This window comes from Colletotrichum fructicola (assembly GCF_000319635.2).
Source record: "Colletotrichum fructicola Nara gc5 chromosome Unknown KSG_Nara_v1_contig02, whole genome shotgun sequence".
In the NCBI taxonomy this organism is placed as follows: Eukaryota; Fungi; Ascomycota; class Sordariomycetes; order Glomerellales; family Glomerellaceae; genus Colletotrichum; species Colletotrichum fructicola.
The window spans coordinates 5732981-5750937 of record NW_027094052.1 but is presented as its reverse complement, the minus strand read 5'-3'; the positions used below and the strand labels follow the sequence as shown (position 1 = coordinate 5750937).

The 17957-nt window shown below is 51.9% G+C and overlaps 7 protein-coding genes across 7 annotated transcripts; 4 read left to right on the top strand and 3 right to left on the bottom strand.

Annotated features, from left to right (window-relative positions):
- Positions 1-426: 426 nt before the first annotated feature.
- Positions 427-1329, top strand: phy-2 (Phloretin hydrolase; the record flags this gene model as incomplete). Its single annotated transcript, XM_032025946.1, has 1 exon — positions 427-1329. The coding sequence occupies one exon, from the start codon at positions 427-429 to the stop codon at positions 1327-1329; it is 903 nt and encodes a 300-aa protein (XP_031877526.1).
- Positions 1330-4156: 2827 nt separating this feature from the next.
- On the top strand, positions 4157-5385 carry CGGC5_v004385 (Carboxy-cis,cis-muconate cyclase; the record flags this gene model as incomplete). Its single annotated transcript, XM_032025948.1, has 3 exons — positions 4157-4348; positions 4410-4974; positions 5027-5385. The coding sequence occupies 3 exons, from the start codon at positions 4157-4159 to the stop codon at positions 5383-5385; spliced, it is 1116 nt and encodes a 371-aa protein (XP_031877521.1).
- A 968-nt stretch (positions 5386-6353) lies between these two features.
- plyF-2 (putative pectate lyase F) lies at positions 6354-7303 on the top strand (the record flags this gene model as incomplete). The annotated part of the gene is made up of 5 exons (XM_032025949.1): positions 6354-6564; positions 6633-6787; positions 6839-6937; positions 6989-7042; positions 7127-7303. The coding sequence occupies 5 exons, from the start codon at positions 6354-6356 to the stop codon at positions 7301-7303; spliced, it is 696 nt and encodes a 231-aa protein (XP_031877524.1).
- Positions 7304-7542: 239 nt separating this feature from the next.
- pgxC-0 (putative exopolygalacturonase C) lies at positions 7543-8914 on the bottom strand (the record flags this gene model as incomplete). The annotated part of the gene is made up of 3 exons (XM_032025950.1): positions 7543-7638; positions 7688-7779; positions 7840-8914. The coding sequence occupies 3 exons, from the start codon at positions 8912-8914 to the stop codon at positions 7543-7545; spliced, it is 1263 nt and encodes a 420-aa protein (XP_031877523.1).
- Positions 8915-9769: 855 nt separating this feature from the next.
- yrkC (Uncharacterized protein) lies at positions 9770-10318 on the bottom strand (the record flags this gene model as incomplete). The annotated part of the gene is made up of 2 exons (XM_032025951.1): positions 9770-10084; positions 10142-10318. 2 exons carry the CDS (start codon positions 10316-10318, stop codon positions 9770-9772), a joined length of 492 nt encoding a protein of 163 aa, XP_031877529.1.
- An 842-nt stretch (positions 10319-11160) lies between these two features.
- Positions 11161-13145, bottom strand: SMF1-1 (Manganese transporter SMF1; the record flags this gene model as incomplete). Its single annotated transcript, XM_032025952.1, has 4 exons — positions 11161-12007; positions 12059-12333; positions 12391-12629; positions 12710-13145. The coding sequence occupies 4 exons, from the start codon at positions 13143-13145 to the stop codon at positions 11161-11163; spliced, it is 1797 nt and encodes a 598-aa protein (XP_031877528.1).
- A 669-nt stretch (positions 13146-13814) lies between these two features.
- On the top strand, positions 13815-14954 carry Cenpv-1 (Centromere protein V; the record flags this gene model as incomplete). The annotated part of the gene is made up of 5 exons (XM_032025954.2): positions 13815-14045; positions 14107-14285; positions 14345-14534; positions 14594-14865; positions 14933-14954. 5 exons carry the CDS (start codon positions 13815-13817, stop codon positions 14952-14954), a joined length of 894 nt encoding a protein of 297 aa, XP_031877481.2.
- Between the last annotated feature and the right edge of the window lie 3003 nt (positions 14955-17957).

The window sequence follows — 17957 nt, the reverse complement described above, 5'->3', positions numbered from 1 at the left end:
TGAAAAGTTGCGCCTGGAAACAATTCTCTGTGGACCGGAGTCTTCATTACTTGCCGAAATTCAGGACGGAGTGCAAAAGTTTGTTCCGATCACCGTAAATCCGCTGCGCGACCGTTTTCCAATCATCTATTGATCTTCGGACCACACGTGAACCTCGGCCGTCCGCGCATCCGACGCAGGCCATACCATTGACCACCTCCGCACGTTCGAACACTCGGCATTCTCAAGCACCCATAAAACTCAAGCTCTCTCACATCTATCCCGTTTCCCGGAGCTTATTGCACGGCAAAATATCACGTATTTATAATTGATCATTTAACCATGGACTCTGGACAATTACGCCAACGAACAGCATCGCGCTTGTCAGCGATATCGGGTCACATATCAGCACCATCATCACCAACGGACGCTCAGACAGGGAACATCATGCAAAACCCAGACGCCAACGGATACCCTGAAAAGGTGCCAATCACATACTACCCTCTCAACACTCAGAAGGCCTACCGCCATAATGAGAACAGGATGAAGGATAAGCTCTACGCGAAATACTGCCACCGGGAGCTCTACCTCTATGCCGACATCCCGCAGTACATCCGCGAGCAGATGCCCGCTGAAGGCGTTCTCCCCATCGGCGACTCTCCTCGTCTCTTGGAGCCCGGCTACCACAAACACGAGAACGGCTGGCGGATGCTCCCAGATGGCACCGCGTACGTCACGTCACGCACCCGCTTCCCAGGATCGACAGGAGACATGGTGCGCTGGTGGTTCTGGTGGCACAGCGTCGAGCCCGAGCGCTACGCCCTCTGGTTCCCCTACGACCACCTGAGCGCTCGCTCGACTTACGCGGACCGCCTGCACCGCACTGACCTATCTCACACGCAAAAGTGGCTCGGGTCCACGCACCGTGTAACGGAGTTCATCGGGTCTCAGAAGATGACCGTCCACATCCACTTCGTGGATCCGGCGCAGTACGGCCTGCCGTGGGATAAGCTCAAGGCCGCGGGCTATGAGGCGGCTGTGTGTGCGGAGCTGCGGGACGGGTTGCTGCCGAACCTTAAGATTGGTGACTTCTTGCACCTCTGGCGTAAGACGGAAGATGGGCTGGAGCTGCGGAGCCGGTACTGGCTTGGTGGGGGGATTCACTACAAGGTTATGGGGATGAAGGTCGGCATTGACTATTTGGCGGGAGCTCTCGGCTTCAAGAAGCGCATGGCTGGAGAGAACATTGCCTATGAGCATTTCATTCACGACCAGACCGAGTTTACCAACTTGGCCTCATTTTTGCCAGATTTGTATGGGGACTACATGGCAGGGAGATTGGGTAAATAGCCGAGGTCTTAATCTTGCTCAATATCTAGCCTGGGTCGTTGCCGATTAATGGGTCACGTCGCTTTCAGGTGGAGAACGGCTGGGGCTGAGCTCAATGGGTCCTTCGGTGCAACGCAAATCTAAATACTCCCTCGTCAAGTTAATCAACTGAGTAAACGAGTCATCCTACTATTGTTTACTTGGAATTTCCTATGAACTTTATCTACTGCTACTGACCAACTAGACGCAATTCATTTCTCATTACACTTGTCATTGCATCGTAATCACTTTCCCATGTAGTCTCCACTCCATCATAGGTATTACCTGGGCTGGTAGACTGGCTAGGAGCAACGCCCCTAGCGCCTTTGGGACAAGATGCGAGAGAACATCGCCAAAGCGAAGAGTGTAGGTATGCGCGAGAAGAAGAAATCCACAACAAGAGACGTTACCAGCTGTGATGTCTCATCCTGGCCTCTTTTCTCGACTACCCTCGCAAGTCGCCACGTCCATATTGTTATGGTTGTGATCAGGTTGGCCCATAGCCAGGGGCCACCCTACTCCGTACGTTAGCGACCTCTTCATTGAGGATGTTGCAAATGCTTTGATGACTTACCACGACATAATATGGCGCTAATACCAGAAATCCGACGAGAAAGAGGAGGATCTTCAACACGTCCAGTGTGACAGCATCCTGGGCTGCCCCAAAGCTCTGGAGTTGTTCCGACCATGAGAGACCAGAAGCACTGTATTGCTTGACGATTGAAACAGAAATTTGGATGGAAACCAACCCAAAGGCCATTATCCAACCAAAGAAATTGCAAATTCGTGGTAGGATGTACCACAAGCCTTGTCCCTCAACTCGTTGACCAGGCTGACCCCAAAAAAGCACGTCAAACTCGGATAAGATGAAAACGATTCCAATTTGAGTAATGCATAAAAAGAACCCATCAACACCCGTAAGCGCCATGTAAACGTTTTCACTCCATTTCAACGTCACGTCCGCGCGATAGCTCATCCACAGGACAAACGATGCTCTGGTAATGCAGGCCAGAACGTCACTATCTTTCGGTCAGAAATACTTCACACGTGAGGGTCTTTGTATTGAAAACATAGTCACTCCCGATGTGGACCACTTCGAAACCTTTCCTGAACTCACATTACATAGAGCCTTTCAAGAACCCAGAGCCATGACTTGGACCTCGCCGCATCTGTCTTGCGCAAGCCTCCCGCCTTAGCTCGCCAGTTGCGTTTCCGCGATGTGCTGAACAGTTTGACACCACAGGCTGTCAGGATCATAAGACTCAAAGCAATGGTCGTGCCCTGAAGCCTGCGATGTTGCGGCCAAAGCGGCGGATGCTGGACGACGAACTCTGGTGTCCCGTGGGGAAGGGCAGGGGTGTTGACTACCCCATGTTCATGAGGTATCCCCAGTGGCGACAGAATCTTTTCCATCTCAACGAAGAATGTCAATTTCCATAGTAAGGATATCGAGACGAAAGGATGAATGCATTCAAAAAGAAGAGAGATGCGCTTTTAGGTATGTTCCTCGCAGTTCAGTGACAATTCTTTCGCTCCATTCTTGGCAGCAAGCAGCTAAGTTGACGTCACGATACAGCAATAGTAAACGTCTTCATTGGGGAGAGGAAAATGTCAGACCTAGTGATGCAGCAAACCAATAAGCGAAGATGCCTGCATTTGCTAGCTCCCTAGAACTCCCTGTATTCTCGCGACCCCGGCTGTCATATAGGTAGCGCCAAGAGCGACTGGGACGGGTGCGCTGGTCTAGGCATCATCGCTCGGCAGCAAATGATGACTTGAAAGATACCCAATGACAGAGGGTGAGGTGAGTACGTCATGTGTGAAATGAGCGCAGGATCTCTCGCGGTGCCGTGATAACCGTATCTGGTCGTGCTAATGTAGTCCCAACATCGTTGGAATAGAGGGAGCAAACACTTCATCGAAAGCGAGTTGATACCCATCGCTTGATATGGAAGCGATCAGCACGAGGCTCCCAGCTCTACCAAAAGCAATGGGACGACGCTCGCCTGAAACAAGGGACTGAGCCAAGAGCCATCGTGACTGAACTTCGTCTGGAGTTTACCTCAGTGAAATAGAGACGTCGTCAGCATCCAGGCTCCAGGTAAAGCCCATTGCCTTTTCAACAATCGCGATTCAGGCCAAAGGCGTCGTACTCAACGTGACATCCCCACGAGCTCGGACACGCCAGGCGTTCATCGTATGTTTCCCCCTTCGCAAAGGGCCGTTCCAAAATAACCGTCGATCCATCGCTCCCGTCTCAACTATTATGGGCTCGGGGGATATATAAAGTCCACTGGGGTTACATCGTGACCGTCAAAGTGTTTAATTCTAATTGCATCCACGGCCGCTCGGCACCAGATGCCATCCAAAGACAAGCACGCCGGTCATCCCATGGTGGAGAAGCGATTGCGTCTGCCCCTGGCGACCCCCACATGCCGGCAGCCCAGCACCACTCTTCCGCGATGTTTCGACGCTCCCTTCCCGGGGTAAACCCCCATTCAATCGAGATGAAACAATGCTTCACAGCGGAAAACTTACCCCTAGAACCCTGACGATCGTCAGAAACTCCCCCACTGTCAACGACAGCAACGCGTACGCCAAGAAACAAGTCTAGGCGAGATGAAATTTTGGTAGACTTCGCAATCCAAAAATTGCATCAACAGTGTTCTACGCATGCTTTGAGAAGAATAAATAAGGTAGAAGTCAAGCTCAAACTATCGATTTGGCTTCCGTAGTCTCAGCCGCCAGCGGTCCACTTTGTTCTCTTCACTATTACTTTCGACATTTTCAATTCTCTTCTCCAGCAATCATGGTTTCTCAATCTCTTGCGCTGCTGTTGTCCGGCTTCGCGCCAGGCATCTCGGCACTCAGCCATCAGCTTCTAGTTGGAACGTTCGGAACGCCATACATCTACACTCTTACCTTCGAAGATGCCGCCAAGACACTGGTTCTAAGTGCGAACACCTCAGTGAACACCAGCAGCTCGTGGATTGCGTTGAGCGTAAGTGACTGTCCCTTGGACCCAGCATCACCTCCCGAAGAGACTCACTGAAAGTATGCAGTACGACAAGCAAAATCTGTATGGCAACTCTTTCGAAGACAGCGGCAACAGCCAATACGTCAGCTATGCAATTGAAGACGATCTCTCCATTGGCGCTGGAACGATCATCACGGCCGGAGGAGACTGCACCGAGCGCTCCATCTTCGTGACTCCTTCAACCGTCTCTCCGTATGCAGTTTACGGAACGCCATTCGGCGCGTGTGGAACAGTCATGTCAGTGACAGATGGAGTTCTCGCGGAGTCAATCCAAGAATACAACTACTCGACGTCTTCCGGGGTCCACGGCCTCGCCTTCAACCCTGCTGGAACCATGATATACTCTTTCGACGACACCGGCAACGCCATCTGGGTTCACTCAATTGACAACTCCACTGGAGAGCTTACGTACGTTGCGGATGTGGCTGCTCCCGTAGAAGGAGCCGATCCAAGGCATGGTGCTGTTCATCCGGCGGGCGGCTACCTTTATGCTGTGCATGAAGGAACCAATGAAGTCGGCGTTTACTCTATCGACCAGACGACTGGTATTCCCAGCTATGCCAATGCTTCATTTTCTCTCATCCCAGAAGGTAAGACTTTCATGCCCACATCACCAGATCTCAAATCACTGACAGCGTGTAGGTGCCAACAGCTCCGACTACTGGTCAGACGAGGTCGCGATTGCCTACGGATCCAAGTTCCTCTGGGCGACATCGCGAGCCCGCGACGCCAACAACACTGGCTACATCTCAATCATGTCGTTGAACGACGATGGCTCTGTGGAGAAGCAGAACTTCCTGTCGCCCACAACCACCAGTGGAGGGTCAGCGAACGCCATCACCGCAAACAGCTTCAGCGACATGTATGTTGCGCTGACTGATAGTTCTACGGGCTTTGTGGAGATATGGGAGATGGGCGACGGCGGCGCATCTGCAAGTGCTGTTGCTCACCTTGACTTAAACGATGGAGGGTGCTGCGGAAATGCCGTCTGGTTGAATTAGAATGGAGTACCGAGATACCATGTGTGTGTGTGTGTGTAAAGCCTTGTATTAGAATTCATCTTATTTCCGTTTTTCACCCAGTCTACTTGAGTCTGCGTGACCTTGATACTGGCACCAAGGCAGTGATGTTCATGCGAGCGTCCAATGAGTGGTTCAGTCCATTCCGCTGAAGGTCTTGTCTTCGTTCCAAATCTTCTTGTGTCCTTGAACTTGAACGCACCATCCCGTCTATATTCACCTAATGAATGTTCTTGGAGTTGGCGACACAAGACATTGGGGCTTGCCCTGGGCCTGCCGTGACGATCTGCTACCCTACCTTCTATCAAGATCATGCACATCGCAATCCAGAAAAGCACCTGCCGTTTCACAGTCACGAATACTATGCCAATAGTCTCCGCAATCATACCGGCTGCCTGTTATGTTATCTCGTATCGGCTCAAGTTCTTGATTCGCGGAACGATACTTGATATAGTGAACTAGCTGAGTTAGAGTGACTCGTGATCCTGGGTGGCATGGCTACTTCATTGGTGGGGCTTGTCTATAAAGAAGAAAATATAAGGTAGGAATTCATGATACTTGATGGACGGGATATTTAAACCGGCTGGGCGATTGGGAATAATATCCTTCCGTAGCCAAATGCAGAAAGCTTTTCGGATTTTGCCAAGACTTTGTTCGGAGAATTCCACGACTAAGACGAGTAGAGGCATTATGGATTGGGTTGCACCAATTGACATCGTAACATTAGCTTGGAGCCAAGCCTTGGCTTCTGGGGTATTATGCGTACCAATGAGAATTGTCAAGAACCGTCTCGTATTCGACCCGGATAAGTCGTTTGAAAAGATAGATACTTGCTGTAATGCCTCACCGTCCCACTATATAATCTGAGGTAACGAGAACAGAGATGAAACCCAACTAGTTTACCAGCTAGATTAACTCGCAATTCATCAAGTCTCGTCACTTCAGCAGCCATGTTCAGCAAACCCACCTTCGCAGCCGCAGCTGTCCTTGCAGCCCTGCCCACGGCCCTCGGTTGCTTGGGCTACGAAGGAGGCCTGCCAACTCCTACCTCAACGAAGAAGATTTCTGCTCCGATCTACGTTCGGGCCGGTCAAGTCTTTGATGGAGGCTGGGCCAAGTACGACAGAAGCCCCACGTCTTGCAACGGGCAGCAAGAGGGAGGTTCGTGGGCACCTGCTTATGTACTCACTGAGATTACCTCTTATACTGACTGGCGGACCACCGCGCAGGCGAGAAGGACACTGCATTCGTTCTCGAGAAGGGTGCCACACTCCGAAACGTAATCATCGGCAAGACTGCCGGCGAAGGCGTATACTGCCTCGGAGGTGGTTGTAACATCGAGTTCGTGTGGTTCGAGGATGTTTGTGAGGATGCTATCTCGATCGTAAGCGACTCATGATAAATCAACGATGGGCACGGGCTGACTGAATATTAGAAAGAAGACAAGGCCGGCGACGTGACATGGATCGTCGGTGGAGGTGCTTACCACGCTTCCGACAAGATCATTCAGCACAACGGCTGCGGAAAGGTCAATGTGAGTATATTCTCTCACAATGCATATCGTCGTTGTTGACACTTGGACTAGATTATCAACTTCTATGCTGAAGACTATGGAAAGGTCTACCGGTCTTGCGGAACTGTGAGTATCTATGCCGTCTGAATCATCTTGCATAACCATCTTCTGATACTATGCTGTTGTGAGAGCTTTGCTAACAGTCTTTAGTGCCAGAAGTGTGCGCGTGAAGTCTACGTCGAGGGAGTCACTGCCCGTAAGGGAGGTGAAGTTGTTGGAATCACCAAAGCCAACGGCGACAAGGCAACTCTCAAGAACGTCTGCACTGACGCGAAGACGCCCTGTCAGAACTACAGCGGTCCCGGTGTCAAGGACGGCGCCTGCTAAAATGCCTTGAAGCATTGCAAATCATCAACTGCGATATCCAGAGACGACACAAATGGGTACCTTTTAGCAGCAAATTGTCTTTGATGTCGGAAAGCTCGCATTAACATGTACATACTTCGTCACACATAGGTTTAGTCTTCTTCGATGCACGAATTGATCACCGGAGCTGTTTGCATAATATCAATCTTCTGCTTACTCTCCCTAGGGCCCCGCCCCGCGACTATCTACGTGTAGTGACTCTATTTCGATGCGGTGAGAGTGCCGTTAGTGCAAGGAATGCCAAGGGTCTTGTCGTTCTCCAACCCAACACACTCCATTTCGCCTGCGCTGCCATCCTGCAGGGTTTTTAGTTTATGATGAATACTGTGGGCTCCAGTTACTTACAGCAGCGACGAGGGTAATGTCTGAGAAGTGGAAGTCCTGGCAATGGGCCGCATCCTTGCAGATGATGTACATCGACTTCTTAGTGGTTTCCTCTGTAGACGAGTCAGTGCTTGAAACTCGGGGCAGGCCGATGGATAATGATGATAACTTACCAAGAGTCGAGCTCCAGCACGGGCTACCCACGCAGCTACCGTCCTTCAGGCTACTGCTGGTGTGGGCAGTGATGCTCTCCCAGCGGAAGTTCTTAGCGTACGCGGCGAGAGAAGCGTCCTTTCCAGCAGCGCCCTTCTCCTGATCGACGTAGTCCTCGATGAAGTGAATGGGGTAGCTGGTGTTGATGATGGTCATGTTGCGCCAGGTGACATCGGAGATGTTGCAGGTAGTGCCAACTGAGCCCTTGAAGCGGGCCCCGAGAAGCGAATCGTGGATTTCAGCGTTCTCGAAGAGGTACTGGCTCCCGCTTCCCGAAGCACAAGAAACGGAAATGCCGTGGGTTCCGTAGGCCTTGATATTGCGCATGGTGACGTTAACAGCCGGCGGGGAGACGTTGATGATGTCGTCGCCGTTCCAGCTTGTCCATCCGTCAATGACAACATCAGATGCGCTAACATCGATACCATCGGTGTTGAACGGGAAGCCGTTGGTGGATCGGGCGTCGAGCAAGGTGTCTGTCATGTAAACATCCTGTCCGCCCATGGAGAAAACCCAGGCGACGGGGTTGATGACCTTGATGCCGCGCAGACGAAGTCCAGTGACACCAAATGAGAAGAAGTGAGGGCGGCCATTGTCGCTGCTGTCATTCTTGTTGGACCACCACTTGTCACCATGGCCGTTGAAGTAGCCGCCAGCAGGGGCGCCAGTGATGGTGACACCCTTGCTGTTGGCAATGGTGATCCAGTGACCGGGGTACGCTGTTCTGTTGCCAACAACCGCTGAAACCACAGCGGGGTCGTCTGAGAGAGTGAGGTTGCCCTCGACCGAGAACTCAACGTTCGTCAGACCGGAGAACTTCAAAGGGGTAAGCAGAGTATATTCGGTGCCGGCGCTGAACACCACGCGCGAGTTGCTGCCGCAAGACTTCACGGTGGAAGTGATGGTGGGAGAGGCGTCGCCGGTGGTCTTCGGCACGACACAGGTCTTGAATTGGTCCTTGCCCAAGGTTTCCGGCAGCCAGTAGCCAGAGGCCACAGAGGCAAGGAACGAGAGTTGCAACAAGGTATTTTGCATGGCGGTAGTGACTGTAAGAAACGGGAAACCCAATAATCTTGGCTGTTAAGACGAACGAGCTTTCTTGGCGTTCTTCTCCAAGCTTTTATGTTCCGACCGTTTGGGGCAAGCAAGGACGTCGCAAATCTTGGCTCGATAGGTTAAATTAGTCCTCCTCTGTCTGAAGTCCATGGGACGAACTCTCGCCCCCATCTGCCCGCGCCATGAGTAGTCCATGTGCCAAATAAGATCAAAATGCAAGGATGACAGCAGAGTTTCCAGGCCCGAACGCCTGGACTGTTGCGCTGAGGGGAATCTGTGCCTGCTGTAAGCTATCCAGTTTGGGGGAATACTCGCCGGAGAAATGCGATCCCCGCGACCGACGGGAGCCAAGAAAGTGTCAAGATCCAAGCAGGCAATCTAAAAAGCTTGTCTCACCTCCTTTCAACATGGATGCACGATCTCGTCAAAACGAAGAAGATTGCTCACACTCAAATGGCAATGGTCGTATGGCAATATGAATGTTTCATCTAGACTGAACCTTGACATGACTCTGCCTTCGGTTTCAACACCGACGTTGCCGCATTAATATCCCATGACTCCGCCTCATCCGCGACGCTGCCGATATCCGAACAGTGGGCCGCATTGCATTTCCGTTCGCCATCTTCAATGGGGAATTTTGTGCCGAAGTACTTTGAAGTCAACGTCACGCTAAGAGATTCCTCACCAGGAACGAGATGCCACATTATCTCCTCGAACGACCATCGCATTTCGCTAGTACCGGTGACGGACGCCGCACGCCAGCCCACATTGATGCGCAAGGTAATCAACGATTGGTAAACAACGGTCTTGATTTCATGTACGATATAGAGATTTCTACTCGCCCTTTACCCAACCATCCTTTTCGTTCTGCTCCTTACTGCGTTGGCTCCACGCCGGAGCAACGTCGATACCGTCCTCCTCTTCTCTGTCGCCCTGCTCCTTGGTCTCGTGGACTGTCGTCGGCTTATGTTCAGCTGGCGAGTAGACGGTGTACAAGATCAGTGGCGTGGGTCCCTTGTTCAAGAACTGATGCTTCGTTCCGGCCGGGACAATAACCATATCGCCAGCCTTGACCTCCTGCTCTTTACCACCGACTTGAGCGAGGCCCTTGCCAGATGTGAAGGTGAGAATCTGGTCGACGGTGTGTACCTCATGATGATGTTAGGAGGATCTATAAAGAATGGATTCTCTCGCGGCCGATCTCACTTCTTCACCAATGTCTCCGTCTACCGGGATGGTCATAAGCACCAACTGCGAGTAGAGACCAGTCCAAAGCACGCGCCGAAATTCGCCCGACTCCGACGGCAAGGCCGTAGTCATGTCAGGGAAGTATTGCATCTCCTTCTTCGGGGGATCGCTGGAAGGAGTAGGAAACCGGGCCATGTTGCTGACGTGGAAGAGACACTTCTGGTGAATAGGCGTAACTGAAATTGATTTTCTCAGAGGAGCTAGGGAAATCTTTGGGAGGGAACGGACAGCTCTGAACGAAAATATGAGTGCGAATTCAAATATCATACCGACGTGTAATAATACTTATCTTTTCGAATGATATGTCGTCGTTTTTAAATACCCTGGTCAAACTACATCATGGTGTGGTGATGCTCTACGGGATGGATACGTCATCGATCGAGCAGACCCAGTCATCGTTCAAGTCCCGTCAGGGTTCTCACGCCCTTCATAAAGGTGCACATATCTACCAGAGCCAATTACTGTCGACGTATGACGACTTCCATTCGTCGTCGTGGTTCAGTTCTAGAACTACATTCGAACGTTGATCGGGCAAGCATCGAGAATGTAGAGGTGGACTCCGACCTCGCCGAAACGTGTGGGGCGAGTTCGGCGCAGGACCTGGAGGGTCGCCGGAGTCATCTCGGCATCGCACATCGCACGAGTGCATATTATGCAGTTGTTACAAGTTAGACACTGGGTTTTATGACGCAGATTTGTTTTCATTCAAATTTTTCTACTGAATTCTGAGGGTTGAGCCTGAGATGGGACAGGGCATGTTGAATGCTGTACCTCCGGAAGAACAACAGCGATAATGACAGCAAACGAGCGGCCAGCTGGGTCAGCAGTGAGCTTGAGCCAGCCAAAGAAAAATATACAAAACCAGTACTAAGTAGAAACTCGGCAAGAAACGAATCGAGAGACATTGGACTCTCTCAGCACTAGCAACTTCAACGCAGGCGAACTCCTCACCGAGCTCGCCCGCTTTTCTTTCTCACTCACACACCCTTTCCAAGCAAAACCAAGTTGGCCACATTCATGACCGCCATGACAAGCCAGGCCAAGATCGCAAAGGCCGCAGTGTACCACGAGTTTGCCATCTTGACCACATAGCCCCCGTCTCTGGTGTTGGAGTCTTCCTCGTCGGAGCTAGTTCGGAATCGAGCACCGCCGGCGCGGATCGTCATATACTTGTTGCAGCAGGTGAAGTAGATCAACGGTGCCGTGACAAACGGGAGCACAACACTGAGGACGACTTGCGAAGCATCCAAAGCCTGGCTTATTCCCTTGCGACCGACAGCTCCCGCGATAATGACGCTGGGAATAATGCTGATGCTGCGGGTCACGAGCCGGCGCAGCCAGGGCCGCATCTTCCAGTTGAGGGATCCCTCACTGACCATCTGGCCCGCGATTGTGCAGACGACTCCGGCCGAAATACCGGAGAGAAGCAGGGCGAGGGCAAAGACGGTCGCCGCCGCGGGAGAGATAGAGTCCTTGAGGAGCTTGTGGATGCTGAAGATGTCGGCGTCGGGAGCGTCTGGGTTATTGTATAGCGAAACTCCGGCAACGATTAGGATAGCTGAGTTGACGAACAGCGCAAAGGTGAACAACGAGATGCTCAGCTCGGCGATGGAGACTTTGAGCGAATGCTTGATGGCTCTCGCGGAGGGCACGTAGTAGCCCTTGTCGGTGTTTCCGTCTGCGAAGTCTGTCTCGTCTACTCCAGGCGGCAGAAGGTTGTGCTTCGTGTCGTACTCTCGAAGACGGGGTTGGACGATACCGGAACCGAGGTAAAGGCTGTGTGGCATGACCGTCGCGCCCAGAATACCGCAAGCTTGGTAGAGACTGGATTTAGGTTAGCGACATTGCTGTGGACTTGCAAGAGTAGCATCATACCCCTTAGCTTCGACGATGGCGTGGGAGGGCAGGTATCCCTCGAAGACATCTCCAACAGGTGTCTCTTGGATGAGAGACAGTTGGATGCAGAAGCAAACGACTACTGCCATGACCAGGCCTACGATGAAGTACTCAAACGTTCTCAGGCCCTTCATGGACCCATGCGGTCGGTAGAAGAATAGGATAACCATGACATCCAAGATCGAGATAGCGCAGCCGGCTACCAGCGGGATGGCAGGAATCAGAAGGTTCAATCCTACTGCAAAGCCAATCACCTGTTAAAGTTGTCAGCCCACGGCTATAATTGAATGAGAGATATCAGGTTGACAGACCTCAGCAATGTCGGTTGCGATGATGGCAACCTCTGCAAAGATGTACAGGGCATAGTTCAACCAGCGAGGCAAGAAGGCTCGACAGGCTTCAGCCAGGTTGAGTCCAGTGACGGTGCCAAGCTTGATGCAAAGACTCTGAAGGAAGATGGCAAACAAGTTGGCCAAGAGGACGATGAAAAGTAGTCGGAAGCGATAGGTCGCGCCGGCGGCGACGTCCGTGGCATAGTTTCCAGGATCAACTATTCACATCCGATGGGTCAGTTCGCCATCTCAACATTACCGCAATGCAATGCATCAAGGTGGAGCTTTGGTGTCTTACTGTACGCGACGGCAATCATGAAGCCCGGCCCCACGAAGGAACCGAACTTCATGAGCGCCTTCTTCGCCCGAGCCACCAAGTCCGAATGCTCCTTGTCATCGTGCACAGTGCTGCTAGGGGACGGAGGGATCTGTGAGTGAGCGTGAGGGAGAGGGGCCGCGTCGGCCCCATCTCCCGAGGGTCGACCAAGAATAATTGTCTTGGCCGAAGGGCCTCCCGGCGCCGGGCCCCCGTCTTTGTCCCGGCTCGGATCAGCTCGGGCTATGTCGGCGTCATCGGCAGCGGATTTATCCTGGCTACTGCCCGCGTTCAACTGTCTGGCATTCACTGTGCCGTTGAGGTCCTCGTTCGTGGTCAAATCATTGGACAGCGGGTTCGGGCTCTGGTTGTAGCCTTCCCCTTCGTAGGGCTCATCGGTTCGCGATGGGCGGTTCATGATGATCTCCCTCCCGAAGTTTGCTTGTTGTTTCGACTGTGAAAGAGCGAAGTGCGGTGAGTCTCGGGAGAAATCGTAGAGGTGTTCTTATGCGTCGGGGATGCCGTGTTACCCGGGCCCCAGCTAGTTTCACCACGCAATCCACTGATCGGATGGCCGAAGCCGCCTGAGTCAGCTGCCTACCGGACATGATCGGATGACATTAGCTCACTGCGGGGGCTGGGAGCAAGATAAGCTTCAGATTCATCGCGACAGCAATATTATCTGAAGACGAGGTGAACGTCAAAATGAAGCACGGACTATGAGACCCTTAAGGCTCAATGAGAAGTCATTAGATCCGTATCACTGAATGACAAATCATGATCGAGAGAAGCCCTCCTTTGTGGTGCGCAGATCATCTTTCACAACATCATTGGTCAGTGATCCTGCGCCGCTGTCGCACATGTTCCCGCGCGGAGATGTCGATGAATTGGGAAGCTCGGTGACAGTCGCTGGTCATGCGGCAGCTTAGCGGCGCAGCCTGCTGTATCACAACGCCACCAAAGTTCTTTCGCGCCAAGTCATAAATCGACGGTTTGTCTTGGTGTTTGTTTCGCGCATCTCTTGGCTTTGTTGCGATACGCATACTGCCTGTTGATAACTTGAATCACGATTACAGCGCGGGCTGCAATGGCTGAGTCATTGGCAACTTTTCAGGGCAACTGCCACTGCGGGGCGAACCGCTTCGAAGTGCAACTCCCTGCTTTGCCCCAGCTCGTGATCTGTGACTGCTCGCTTTGCGGAAAGAAAGGCTATGTCTGGATCTACGACGCAGAGGACAAGCTGAAGATTACGAGGGGCTGCAACTCAGATTTACTGACTTCCTACACTTCAAACAGGGGAGAGACACTTGAACATGAGGTGAGACCGGCTAGTCATGGAGACCATAGTGCTGTGCGACGCTAATCACAGCGCACGATAGTTCTGCGCAAACTGCGGTACAGGCTTGTTCGGAACTCACACGTCTGGTGTCCAAGCCGGCAAGAGAGGGATCAACTTGCGTCCCCTCATTTCTAGTATACCAGGAATATTTCTGAAGGGCAAAGATGTTGTGACTTTGGATTCTTCTGGCGAACCTGCTGTTTATCCTGGGAGTCTGAGGTTTGTTATCAGAGACTTGACCCATAACAAGCTCCCCCGTCACGCTCACACTGTCTCAGCATCGTCGAGACTCTCCCTGAGTCGGCATCGTCGCCACCGCAAGTCAACGCAACACCACCAGAAGCCACCGAGGAACATCCCAAGCTCTACACTGGATCCTGCGAGTGCGGAGCTGTGCAGCTGGCGCTGAGAAGCAAGCCTCTGGCGGAAGTGGAGGTCAAGGAGGATAACTGCAGCATCTGCATCAGAGTTCGTGGCCTTGCGCAGGCCCATTTTCATTCGGAGGTGCTAACGTGTTATCTCAACAGAATGGTGCCATCGGCGTTTACCCCCATCAATCTCAGGTGACGATCATTGGCAAAGACAGTACCCGAGAATACCAGTTTGGCCGCAAGTTCAACGGCGCCCCTTTCTGCAAGATTTGCGGGGTCCATTGCTTCGGAAACCTCTACGGTCCTCCGCAGTCAATCGTCGACAGGCTGCCAGAAGCCAAAAAGGAGTTTGTGAGGAAACAACTTGAGATTCAACCGTTGAACGTCAGGGTGCTGAACGAAGTTGAGTGGGAGGAGCTGGACATCAAGTGGGTCAACGAAGGCACTGAAGGATATGCTCTTTCGGACTAAATGAGGCCACTGCGGTGTAATAAGTCATTTGCACAAGGCTGTGTGACTTACTTATTGCTGCGTTAGGTTAAGTTGAAACGTTGCCCAGCGAACTCGACATCGGTATCTCTGATCTTGGGGTACGCAGTGTTCTCAATACTCGACCCATGCAATTGGATATTGCCAATCACAACAGGCGATGTGCTTACATGGCGGTAAACGTGCCCCTTTTCATGACGAATGAGCGCCGCAACCTGCCTTCACTCACCTTTTGACACGTCAGCAATTTCTAACTCAATTCGGATACATCAGCTGACTCCCTTTTCCGACCAGGCTCTGCGAAGCAGTGCATGAGATAGTGCGCTCTACCTGATAGCCTCGTGTTCAACCATGTTCTGAGTACATCATCTTATCCGTTTAATCGCCTCTTAGCTTCCAAGGTCCTTTCTTCATGTCCAGATGGCACGAGCCCACATGTATTCAACCAAACGTCGCCGTCGTGGGAGGTCTTCCGTGCTGCAGCTGGTGTTATGCTGTTGCCAGCATTGACGACATCACGTTCGCACCTCCTCTTGTCCCATCAAACCAGCCCCACTTTGATGACAACAATAACAACTATCAGCTGCAATGGCCGAGATGCGTGGAATACAAGGACGAAGACGAGTCTGCTAGCGAAAAATCGTTATTTATGCCTTGTTCATCAATAACTGAGCGATATCAAGACCATGGACATGGGAATGCACGTCGAGGAGATCCATCGTCATTTAATTCTGCTGGGAGTAAGGCTAAAGACCTTGCAGAAGTTCACAGAACTCGAGCGGATCCAAAGAATGATCCATATCAACCCTCAAGATGCTACCCGGTGTTTTGGGCCGACGACGAGATCAGGCTTCTGCAGCTGGATTCTGCCAGTGGTGGCAGCCTCCTACATGGGGCATTTGCTAGAGTACGTGTTGGCTCTGAGCAAGCTCAATATGAAGCTGTCTCCTACACGTGGGCAGATGAGTATGGAGATTCAGCCCGGTGCAGGCCAATGTTCATCGGCCCATTCTGGGACATCATACCTATTACTCGGAATTGTGAAAATGCGCTCCGAAGTGTGCGTATTTCGGGCGGCCCTCCGCGCAATATCTGGATCGACTCGCTGTGTATCAACCAGGACGACGAAAAAGAACGATCTGCCCAAGTGGCCCTCAGGCCACGCATTTATGCAGGCGCAGCTGGTGTATTAGTCTATCTCGGCCATGCAACATCGGACAGCGACCTAGCTATGGATGCTATCACCCGTTCGGAAGACAGCTATCGGTGCATTCATCTCGGCACTCGCAGCGGCGTATGCGAAGGGTGCTTCAAGGCCGTAGGAAGCCTATTTCAACGGCAATTCTTCAGGAGACTTTGGGTGGTCCAGGAGGTAACACTCGCTCGGTCATTGACCATATTCTGCGGATCAAGATCAACATATTGGCCACCCCATCATGTTACGGATCACCTACCTATCTCCCACTGGACAAAGTCTCATAAGCAAAGGGAAGGTGAACCAGGGTTCTAATTACTTGGACTCATGGCCGACACAAGCAATTGCGTCTGCAGCGACAGCAGGGACCGCGTCTTCGCCCTCCTGGGTATGCTTCATGGGTTAGAGGCAGGATCAATCGCTGCAGATTACAGTCTCTCACCCCAGAAAATCAGCATCGGCATCGCTTCGTTTCTGTTTCAGAAATGTGGGAGAGGAAGGGAAGTATTTTTGTACGCTGGTATCAATCGGGCCAAACGGAGACGGCTGCCCTCTTGGGTGCCTGACTTCATTGAGCCTCTCAAACCGGACTGGAAGATAAGAGGTCTTCTCGATAGGTCACTCGCAATTTCTGGGGATTTGGATGCCGCATCAACGTCAGCTGAGCGCCTAAGGGCACTTGAGATACAAGATGGAGTTCGAAGGCATCGGCTTTCTCTTCCTCCTCTCTACCCGGCGAGAATCCAGGTAAACGCTCAAACGGCATCCTTGTGTGTTCCTGCCGTCAAGCTCTGCAACCTTAAGATTTCCTTCAAGCCGCTTGATTCAGGCCGCGACTTCAAGCCTTTTGTCCGACACGGGTCTACACAGAGAGCAGTCGTACAGGTTCCGAGAGCCCCCAGTGGGTTCAAGGACCTATCAAGTTGGTTAAGCATCATCTCGAGAGAGGACGGTCTCTACTGGCTTCGCGGCATCGAAGGGTTTGCCATTCTACGGCCAAACAACGACCAAGTGAGTCATAGCCTGATCTGTGGCTGTGATGTATATTTCGAGTCGGACAAGTCCTGGGATGGGATTCAGTCAGTTGCACGGCAGCCACTGGGTCGGCACTGGAGCACGTTGCTGCAGCCACTTTCCCATTTAGATGATATGATATGCTCAGAACACCTAGAGAGACTCCTCCGCAGGGCTTCAGTTGCATTCGGAGATGCTGGATTTCTCGCCAAGCAGAGGCCGGAGTCAAAGCCAGCAGATCTACTTCTCGATGTTGCCTTCTTGTTTGGGCACTCTCCACGAACAGCGGCGACCGCAATGTGGAAAAGTTGGCAAGGCTTTGAAAAAAAGCTTTTGCCATTATTTCAGTGCGACGAAGGTCTTCAAATAATTCGACGCATTTTCGAACCAGTTGTCATTTTACGCATTGGAACTGAAGACGATGGCAGACCTAGGGAAGTTTATGCTTTCCAAGACTGCTATCTACAGTCATTTGGCGCCATTGCATCTCTCTTATGGTCACTCACTCCTTCTGCAATTGGACGACACTGGGATCAGATTGAAGTGGAGTTACCGGAAATCTCTAGCGTCCAAGTCTTCAAAGACCTCAAGGATTGGGCAGATCTCACGAAGAATCTCTTCGCACCAAACGGCCCATTAAGCGTTCCAGGAAAGTCTCGAATTCTGCCCTCTCTCTTTTCGGATGTTCAGACTCAATGGGATAATACATTATTTGCCTCTCAGGATACATTGCAAAGCGTTGAACCACTCATTGCCGCGCAACATATGTTGTCTCTATTTCGGCAGCCGGAATTTGCAGAAAGCAGGAACGTTAATGAACCA